This window comes from Brassica napus, chromosome C3, assembly GCF_020379485.1.
Source record: "Brassica napus cultivar Da-Ae chromosome C3, Da-Ae, whole genome shotgun sequence".
In the NCBI taxonomy this organism is placed as follows: Eukaryota; Viridiplantae; Streptophyta; class Magnoliopsida; order Brassicales; family Brassicaceae; genus Brassica; species Brassica napus.
In genome coordinates, this window is record NC_063446.1 from 34,929,432 (window position 1) to 34,940,604 (window position 11,173).

At 37.8% G+C, this 11,173-nt stretch overlaps 1 protein-coding gene across 1 annotated transcript; it reads right to left on the minus strand.

Moving 5' to 3' along the window:
- Nucleotides 1–469: 469 nt before the first annotated feature.
- LOC125583036 lies at nt 470–3,734 on the minus strand. Its single transcript, XM_048749573.1, has 3 exons — nt 2,144–3,734; nt 579–1,808; nt 470–529 (listed from the first exon to the last, which is right to left on the minus strand). Exons 2-3 carry the CDS (start codon nt 1,779–1,781, stop codon nt 470–472), a joined length of 1,263 nt encoding a protein of 420 aa, XP_048605530.1. The 5' UTR covers nt 1,782–1,808; nt 2,144–3,734.
- Between the last annotated feature and the right edge of the window lie 7,439 nt (nt 3,735–11,173).

The following is an 11,173-nucleotide window of genomic DNA, read 5'->3' on the forward strand; positions in this document are numbered from 1 at the left end:
CAATGATCAAACAAGTGTGAAAACACAACCGACAACCAAAGACAACACCAACAGCCCGACTCTATAAAACCCATAATACCAGATAACAAATAGATGCTCCAAGAGCTTATTTGGAAAACTAAAAGCTTAAAACCATAACTGAAAACCCTGTTACTTAAACCCAATACGAGAGACATTTGATTCATAAATTATGGATTTTTCATTCCAGTCTTCGGGTTTGAAGTGCCCTTAATCTCCTGGTGCTTGCTGTGATCTTCATGACGTGTACCTACCTTTGCCGGAGCTCGTTTACGCGGAGACACAAGCGCAGAAGCTATCCTCATCTTCGTACTCCCCGCGGTGCTAGGCTTAAAAAGCCTCTTGCGAGTTCCTTGCTTCTTCGCCACATCTCCTTTAACATGTGCTTTCTCCACCTCCATATTTTCATTTTCTAAATCTGCTGGAATAGCTTCTTCATCATCTTGTTCCTTTAGCATTTCCTCAAATTCCCCATCCGAGCAATCTGGTAGATCGGCTGCTGCATCCATATCTATCCCATGCTCAAGACAGATAGCTCTACACTCGTCCATGTCCAGTACTTTATCATCCTCCAAAGTTGACGGTTCCACTATCAGGCTTTTGATCATCTGAAGCCCTTCCTCTGCATCCATAGGGTCCGAAATTACCTCAGATCCTACAGCTTGAGTCTTGGCCAGGTCTTCTTGAAAATCCTGAGAGGGGAGAGTTTTCTCAGACTCTTTAGGATTTTTTATTTCTCCCTCCTCCTGAACTACTTCTTTTGGAGCTCTTGACTGACCTGAGGAGGATCTATTACTTCCTCCCTGCCCCTGACCCTCAGCCCGGGGTTCTTCTCTTCGGGAAGATCTATGTCGAGAACCATCTCCCTCACCCCTAAAGCTCCTGTGATTAGTAAAAGGCCTCTTATTGCCTCTATCAGCCACTTTCACCCATTTTGAGTCAGCCTCTTCCACCATCTTGCCTTTACCCTTCCCATAGTAGTCCCTACCGTCTCTTTCCTTGTGTTGTTGATTCTGATTTCCATTTATGACCACTCCCTTATAGCTCCGAGCTCGATCATCGTGTTTCCCACCATCATACCATCCTCCATTTCCTTCTCGACCCTCTCTTTTCTTCTCAGGCGACGCCTTCTTAGCAAGAGGGCATTTCTCCTCCTTATGGCCCAAGCTAGAACAAAGTGGGCAGTATCCAAAGAGCTTCTCATACCTCAATGATATTGCTGCTTCCTCCCCCTCGTAAAATTCTCCACCCTTGAAGTCCAAAGTTGTTTCAAAGCAAAGCTCCTGAAACGCGTCCACCACCACCTGCACTCTGCAGTGCTCTACATCTACTGCTACTGTTCGTCCAAGTGCATCACCGAGGCTCTCAAAGGTAGGCACCGTCCTGAACTCCATCGGAACACCTATCACCCTAATCCAGAACGTTATCTCTGATGGGAAGAGCTGCGACTTCTTCGGTTGCCACCGTGCTAATGCCAACATCCAGTAATCAAAATGATACGGTTCCAGCTTCAGTACCGTATCTATCTCCTCCTCTGTTTCAAAGTCGAACCGAAACTTGCCAAAACCCAAGTCCGTTCCAACAACCCTTTCCTCCAGCTTCCAAATCTTCGGTAAGTTCTGGATGAGCGCCTTCATTTCCTGCTCTGGTGGATTCATGCATCGTCCAATCAAGGACTTAGAGTAAGTCTTGATTAGTGTCGAGTTATCAAAGTGAGGCACCGAAATCTTCATTCTTTTCCGAGCCGTTTCTCCTTCCTTCATGTCACCACCATTGCCGAGAAGTTGGCTCTGCGTCATAGTAAACAGAAAAGGGAAAACTTTCTCTTTGTTAGAAATAGTCGCTAAAGAAAGCGACAATGATATACAACAAAGAGAAAGTTCAATATGGGTTTTATAATAATCCCGGTTTTCCAATTCCTCAATCCCATATCGCCTCCCGTTAATGACATATATCTCAAATCCAATCTCATCATTGAAAATCCAATCCGCCATTTTCCATAACCACTCATGATGATAACAGATCCAATATCTCCATATCTCAATTAGAGCAAAGCCTTGATCACTTCGTATATTTCCTTTCATAGGGTAAGGAAACATGATATTTTTGTAAGCAGAAATGATACCTGTAAATCTCCATAATTCCGTTTTGATGACAATCGAAATCATGCTCCAGTTAAATACCCGCAACATCCGCAAAAATCCCCAATTCCATCTTTCGAAAACCCGTTCAAATCGCCTGAGATCTGAAGATCTCAACTCAGAACCCCCCAAATCCTTCCTTTGCTGATCTTCTGCTCCATTATGTAACTCGTATCCAATTCCAGGATCCCATTTTTGAGAAAGCATCGAAACCCTAGATCATCGCCTATGTCGACTAGAGAGAATTGTAAACTTTTATTTAATAGTTTCTAATGATTTACGAGTTAATTTTAAGTGACCAAAATCATTTAGTTTTTAGAAAAATAGATTTGTATTGTATTTTTCTTAAGAAATTTTTAATTCATTTCTAAAAAATTGAAAACAGTGTTTAGATTTTTTATTTTGAAAAATATAAAATAAAATAAATGTAATTCATGTATAAAAATTTTAGTATCTACAGTTGTCATGCTTAGCGGGTTCAAAATAATGTAAATCTAGTTAAAAAACAATAAAAGAAAATTAGTAAGAAATTGATACACGTAGAAAATTTACATCGTGAAAGTGAACCGGCCTCTACATAGATCAAACGAAATCAAATAATTATTCACAATAATTTCTAACCAAGATTTGAGAATATTAAATAAATTTAAAATTAGATATGAATATATATATATATGATATTTATAAAATCGTTTTTGTTAAGTATTAAATGATTGAAAGATTGCAATCTTTTCAATTAGCTAAATATTAGGTAATTTAATGTAATACCTACGATTTATAAGGAAACTCATATTTATCATATTTTTCTGTAAATTCATTTATTAAAATTAATTATATTTATGAGTAAAAAAGAAATGAAAGTAGATGTGATTAAAAGGTTATTTCAAATTTTAATTCATATAGGTACTTCAATTTTAATAATATAGATAAGAAAACACGTTAAGCTATTTTAATATTTAGGTTGTTAGTATTTTTAGGGAATACCTTGGAGTGTATAAGCATTTTTTAGTTACCATAATTTGGAAAATCATTTTAAATATATTTATATTTTCCAAAACCTATTAAAATAATAATGATTGTTGACATGCCATATATATAGTTTTCCATATATATATATAAAATCTGTTATATTTCTTGCCAATTTTAGTTCAAAATTCTAAAAATAAAGAGTGGTATTGTCTTGTAAATATGATAAAAACTCAATGGCATAATCCAAAATTTTAAATTAGGATTTTGTTTTAATAGTATAGATTGATCTTTATATCTTCTAAATAACTTTCAAAGAGTGGTCATTCTTCTGGTTCCGAAACCATCTTCACCAACTGAGAACAATCTGTTGCAAATGTAACAGTAAACTGTCTTAGATTCCTCATACACTCCATTGCCTAAATAAGCGCTTCCATCTCTGAATGAAGTGCGACTGATTCGTTCTTGTATTCCTCGCTCCCATTAAACCATCAAAACCTTCCAGTGTACTATACCACCCTTCACTACAAGAAAACATCGGTATTCTGACGGACATTCCAACGGAAAATGAAATCCTCGGAATATACCGAGGAATTTTCGAGGAAATTCCGAGGAAACACAAAATTGGGGTTCCTCGGAATTTCCTCGGAATATACCGACGGAATTCCGAGGAAACCTCAGTCCGTCGGAATATTCCGAGGAAATTCCGAGGAACAATGTGTTCCTCGGAAATAACCGATGAATTCCGAGGAAATATTATAGCCGTTGGAGAGCCGTTGGGGGATTTTACAAAATTCCGAGGAAATTCCGACGAACTAGCCTTTTCCGTCGGAATTTCCTTGGTATGTCGGCAGGATTTAATCTATATATACAAGCACTCCTCTTCCTCTTCATTCACTCCATATCTTCATCCTCCCTCTTACTCTATTTACACACGAATTTGATTCATAAAAAATATGTCTTCTTCAAATTATTTTCGTTCTTGGATCGATCGACCTCATTTGGATCCGAACACGAGATTGCTTACGGAAGAATACCAACGAGGTATAACCGAATTCATGGGGTTAGTTCACCGACAACCGGAAGCAAAAACATGTAAGTTAAGATGTCCTTGCTCTAATTGTAAAAATAGAAAGGTTATTAAAGAGTGGGATGTTTGGACTCATCTATATTTGAGTGGGTTTACACGAAGTTACAAAATTTGGTATCATCATGGGGAAACTGATTATGAACATGGTAGTACTAGCGAATCTCAGCCAGCGGTTAGATTAGAAGAACCAATTAGAACGGATGTAGATTATGGTGTAGGTACTGAGCAGATGGTAAATGATCATTTTAGAGGGGAAGATTTACCCAATGCAGAAGCTAGGAGATTTTATGATATGTTGGATGCTGGAAAGCAACCATTGTACGAAGGTTGCAGAGATGGTCATTCAGCTTTATTATCTGCTACAAGATTGATGGGCATTAAAACAGATTATAATTTGGCTGAAGACTGTGTGGATGCGATTGCTGATTTTGTAAAAGGTATTCTACCCGAGGATAATGTAGCTCCTGGTTCATACTACGAGGTTCAGAAACTCGTAGCTGGTCTTGGTTTATCGTATCAGGTAATAGATGTATGCAGTGACAACTGCATGATTTATTGGAGGGCGGATGAACAGCGGGTTACATGCAAAATTTGTGGAAAACCTCGTTATAAAGATACGAGTGGAAGAGTTCCAGTGCCATATAAAAGGATGTGGTATTTACCTTTGACGGAAAGGTTGCAGAGGTTGTATCTGTCTGAACGCACAGCGCAACCAATGAGATGGCATGCGGAGCACTCAACAGATGGTGAGATCAGACATCCTTCAGATGCAAAAGTGTGGAAGCATTTCCAATCAAAGTATCCCGACTTTGCGTATGAGAGAAGAAATGTCTACCTTGGATTATGTACTGATGGTTTTAGTCCGTTTGGCAAGAGTGGAAGACAGTATTCTCTATGGCCCGTCATTCTTACACCATACAACCTCCCCCCAAACTTGTGCTTGCGACGAGAGTTTTTGTTTCTCTCGATTCTCGTTCCCGGACCAGAGCATCCTAAGAGATCACTTGATGTGTTTCTTCAGCCACTAATATATGAGTTGCAACAACTATGGGCTCAAGGTGCTGAAACATACGATGTTTCGTGTGAAGAAAACTTTCAAATGCGGGCAGTACTAATGTGGACAATAAGTGATTTTCCAGCATATGGTATGTTGTCTGGATGGACAACGCATGGAAGACTATCATGTCCATATTGTCAAGATAACACTGATGCTTTCCAACAAAAACACGGAAGGAAAACGTGTTGGTTTGACTGTCACAGGAGATTCCTACCACCTGATCATCCATATCGTAGGAGTAGGAATTTGTTTACGAAGAACAAGAGGGTGTTTGACAGTCCACCTCCTGAAATTTGTGGGAAAGATTTGAAGATACAACTAAGAGATTTTGGTGCAGAAAGGACGCCAGAAGTCGGTGGACATGAGCGTTTTCCGGTAGATGCTGTTGGAGAACTACATAACTGGCACAAAAAAAGTATTTTCTGGGATCTGCCATACTGGGAGGATCATCTGCTAAGGCATAATTTAGATGTCATGCATATTGAGAAGAAATTTTTTGACAATCTCATGAACACGATCCTTAATGTTCAAGGTAAAACAAAGGATAATTTGAAGTCAAGACTGGATTTAGTCGATATATGTGCTCGTTCAGAACTTCATGTTGATGAAAATGGTAGGGCTCCTTTTCCCATATACCGACTTGATGCAGCGGGAAAAGATGCGTTCTTTGATTGGATTTCAAACGATGTGGAATTTCCAGACGGTTACGCATCAAATTTGCGTAACTGTATCGACAGAAAGGAAGGAAAGTTTACTGGCTTGAAAAGCCACGATTGCCATGTAATGATGCAGCGCCTCCTTCCGTTCGCCTTCAAGGAACTATTACCACGAAATGTTCATGAAGCAATTGCAGGGATAAGTGGTTTCTTCCGCGATTTATGCACGAGATCAGTGACTCTTGAAGGTATTGAAAATTTGAAGACTAACATAGCCGTGATTCAGTGCAACCTTGAGAAGATATTTCCTCCCTCATTTTTTGATGTAATGGAGCATCTTGTTATTCACCTGGCAAGAGAATTGGAACTTGGTGGTCCTGTGCAGTATAGATGGATGTATCTGTATGAGCGGTATATGTTCCATTTGAAGAAGATGGTGAAAAATTTAAGTAGGGTGGAAGGTTCTATAGTCGCACAGATGATCAATGAAGAAACTTCAAACTTTGCCGAGTACTACTTTCCAGCAGAAGTTCAGACCAAAAACAGAAGACAATCTTACGGCCCGGTCCATCTTTGTAATCGATCGATCACAATCTTACGGCCCGGTCCATCTTTGTAATCGATCGATGCGTTTTTGTTCTATAACGCATCGATCGATGCGTTTTTAAAAAAACATACAAGATTTTCCGAGGACATTCCGAGGAACAATTGAGATTTTCGATCGATCGATGGGATTCTCTCATCGATCGATCACAATCTTACGGCCCGGTCCATCTTTGTAATCGATCGATTTGTTTTTGTTCAAAAACGCATCGATCGATGCGTTTATTTAAAAAAAATTACGTTTTGAAACCCCAAACACTAGTTCCTCGGAATTTCCTCGGAATATTCCGAGGAAATTCCGAGGAAGAAGAGGGTTTCCTCGGAGTTCCCTCGGAATAATCCGAGGAAATAGGGTTTTTAAACTGAAAACAAAGTTTTGCCGTTTGAATAACACCTATATAACCCTTATTAAGTGTCTTACGTTCATTATGAAGTCAAAAATTTGTTCCTTACCGTATAATTAACACTTTTCCGATTGTATGAACGAAATCTCGCAACATAAGACAAACACTTATACCTTTTAATTAACGGTAAAGGGAATACTTTCAATTAGTTTTGAAATTTTTTATTTCATGGTTTATGCTCATCTATATAAAGAATCCTCAATGGTATGCATTACAATTGTATAAGAAATGAAATACGGCAAAAAAAATTGATGTTTTGAAACCCCAAACACTAGTTCCTCGGTATTTCCTCGGAATATTCCGAGGGAATTCCGACGGATATTTTACTATCCGTCAGAATTTCCTCGGAATATTTTCATTTTACCGGGCAAATATTTCGCGAAAATTGAAATTAGAATTCCGACGGAATTCCGACGGATTATATCCGTCGGACCCTAGGTTTTATAACCACGAGCCACTTCTTCTTCTCCATTTCTTTCTTCTTCCTCTGCGCAAATCCTCTCTTCTCTCCGGCGATTTCCCCCTGAAATCCGACGATATCTCCGGCGATCTCCCTCTTCTCTTACACAAATCATGTAAGGACCCTATCCCACTCTCTTAGGTTCTATTTGTTAGGTTTTTGTGTGGTTTTGATAGATTTTTTTTAGGGTGATTGGTTAGGATTGTGATTTGGTTGTATAATAGGTTTAGAATTGTGATTTGGTTGAATGATTTGTTTTGTTGAATTGATTTAGAATTTTTTTATAATTTTCTTTTCTATTTATAAAATCGATTTTTGTATATAAAATCGATTTTTGTATTTTACAAAACGATTTTTCTATATAAATTCAATTTTTTGGACTTTACAAAAAAAAAAATTTCTATATAAATTCGATTTTTTGGATTTTACAAAACATTTTAAATATCTATAAAAATTTTTTTGTGATTAAAAACTATTATTTGAGATTTAAAAATATTTTTAATATATATATATTATTAAAACTATTTTTTTGTAATTATTAAACTATTTTTATTTATTACAACTATTTTTTGTTTATTAGAACTATTTTTATATATTTATTAAAAATTTTAAATATATATAAATCTTTTTTTGTGATTAAATTATTTGGGAATTTTTTTTTTTTTTTTAAATTAATTTATATATTTCTGTATTTATTAAATATATTTTTTAAATTTACAGGTCTCATGATGATCAGACCCGGCCTCGACAGCGTCGTGGTCGTGGTGGTACGGGGAGCCAGTCTCGGGATTCCAGCCATTTTCAGGATTCTCCTTCGCCCCACAGCTCCAACCATACATCTCCCTCTGTTGCACCCGCTCCTGCTCCTCTCGCTCCCGCTGCTGCATCCGCTCCTGTTCCTTCGGGTCCTCCGGGAGTGATGCGTGTTGCGGAGTTGGTTCAATAGCCCGGTCGTGACCATCTTCCGTATCTCACTCCGTATCCACATGGACGGGGTCAAACATGGTAATTAAACATTTTTTTTTCTTTAAATTTGGATTCATTATTAACCGTTTGTTCTTTTAATAAGGTTCAACCAATCCGGGAACGGGATCAGCGCATGGATCAACCGTATGATGTACTCGGCCCTCGACAGTGGACATCCGACATTCACTCACTTCCCAACCGACAAGCAGGTTCTGTGGTTTCGTCAGTTTGCGGTAAGTATTCTAATTTTTTACTTATATTTTTAATCTTTAATATAAATTTTCTACTAATTGTGTTTTTTTTTCAGCAAGAGTTCAACTGGAATTCCGATGAGACGCTCTTTATCTATCACCACTTCGTCCATAAAGTAATGGACAACTATGGGAAGCAGATCCACTAGTGGAAGAAGAAGTGGAAAATCAATAAGGTTCGATTTAATTTATTAAACCATTTTTTAATTTATTAAACTATTTTTTAATTTATTAAATTTTTCTTTTTTTTTTATTAAAAGGTCCCAAAGTCGATGAACGACACGGTCTGGAAGGAGTTGTGTGCGCATTGGGATAAGGAAGAGACGAAAGAAACTTCTTCCACCAACTCCACCAACCGCAAGAGCGACCGTAAAGGGAAGGGCATCTACAAGCATAACTTGGGTGCTCAATCTATTGCCACTCTCGGAGATCGCATGGTAAGTTCAACCGCTTTTTCTTCAATTATTTGAGTTTCAGAATTTAAATTTATTGTGCATTTCTTCTAATTTCTAATGTTTCTTTAATTTATGTTTTTTTTTCAAGGCGGAAGAAAATGATGGCGAGCCGGTTGATGATCTCGCCCTAATGAGGAGGGCGTATACCAACAAGAAGACCGGCCAGATTGATGACGGTCTTGTGAGGGACGTGGTCGACCTGGTCCAAACTCAGGTGGTAGACGAAGTGTCTCAGCTTCAAACCGAGGATGACGCTTCGACGGCTTCGACCAACTTGTCCCGGTTTCGAATCAACGAAATCGTTGAATCCGTAAGTTCTTTGTTTTTAAAAGTTCAATTCATTTATTTCTTGGTTTAAATTTCTAAATTTGGCTTTTTTCTATTCAGTCGGTTCCAAAGAAGAAGGGACGTTTGGTCGGTTTGGGTCGTCGCACCCGGTCGGTTCCCCCTTCTTCTGCACCACCGCCCTTTGTTGATCCAGAAGTACTTACGGCCCAGTTGAAGGACAAAGATGATCGTATATCTTTGTTAGAGACCCAGATGGCGGCTCAACAGGCGGGCTATGAGGCACAGAGGAGGCTGAACCAGCAAATGATGGAGATGATGCAGAGGATGTACCCGAACGAGGTGTTCCCGGACGTGCCAGACCCGTAGTTTTTTTTTTTCCACAAACTCGGAATGTTTTATTTTTATTTGTGAAACTTTGAATATTAATTAATATGATTTCAATTTTACTTTTAATTTCATATTTTCAAATTTAAATTTCAGAAATTTTATTTTTTTAAAAAAATTAATATTTTTTACCTTCCGAGGAAATTAATTATATTTTTCACTTGATCGATCGATGCGTTTTTTAAAAAACGTTCGGGCTATACCGAGGGACAGGTTCCTCTGTTTATTCTGAGGAACTTTTCCCTCGGCATATACCGAGGGAAAAGTTCCTCGGAATAAACCGAGGAAAATGTCCGTCGGTATACTCCTATCGATCGATGTATATATGTCCAAACACGCATCGATCGATGAACTTCCGAGGAATTATACCGACGAAGTTCTCCCTCGGTATATTCCGAGGACATTTCCGACAAACTAGTGATCCTCGGAATTTCCTCGGAAATTTATTTCCTCGGAATTCCGACGGAAAATTCCGAGGGATTTCCGAGGAAAAAATAAATTCCGAGGAATTATTTCCGACGACGTGTTTCGTCGGTATGTCGTCGGAATAACGATATTCCGACGAAATTCCGACGATTTTTTCCCTCAGAATCCTTGATGTTTTCTTGTAGTGCTTGTCCCGAATGTAAATCTTTATTTTTCCATGATCCATCCGTAAAACACCATCGGCCTGGGATATCTGGTACTATCGCTTGTACTGGTAATCGAGTTTTCTCGATTCCTTGTGTTAGTGAGATCTACGCCTCCGCCCAAAGTAAAGACTCTGTTTCTGCCAATTTGAAAGTATCTCTAGGATCCATGTCCAAATTACTAAAAACCTTGTTATTTCTTCCTTTCCGTATGTACCATAAGATCTATGCAAATTGATGATCTTCCAATTCCGGAGAAAATCCAATCATTTATTTCTAATAAAATTTATCATATTTATTGTCAACAAATGAAAAGCAAAATATTCTACTTATCTAAAGAGAAATTAAAATTTATCAAAAAAAGGAGAAATTAAATCAATATATCTTTATTAAATTTCATTTTTTTTAAACATAATTATGCGTTTTACGCATGTGAAAATCTAATTAAATCACTATATCTTTATTAAATTTAAATTTTGTAAAAACATAATTATGCGTTTTGAAAACGCATGTGAGAATGAATCTAATTCTCATATTACAACTGACACAATTTTACCTGTTAGTTCCAAGTTTCAACATTAAAACCTCTCTTATTTTTACTATTGAGTTATTGTTGCTATATTTGGTTCCGTGAGAGCTAAAGGGTTCACAATATCTGTTTATGCTCACCACAAGACTTTAGCGATGATGAGGAAATTCACAGACAATAAAGACATTGTTAGACCAGGGGTTATTACAAGATTTGCACCATGCTTCTTAACTTTGCAAAGCCTGATGGAAAAGACTCATCAGTTACAGTCCATGT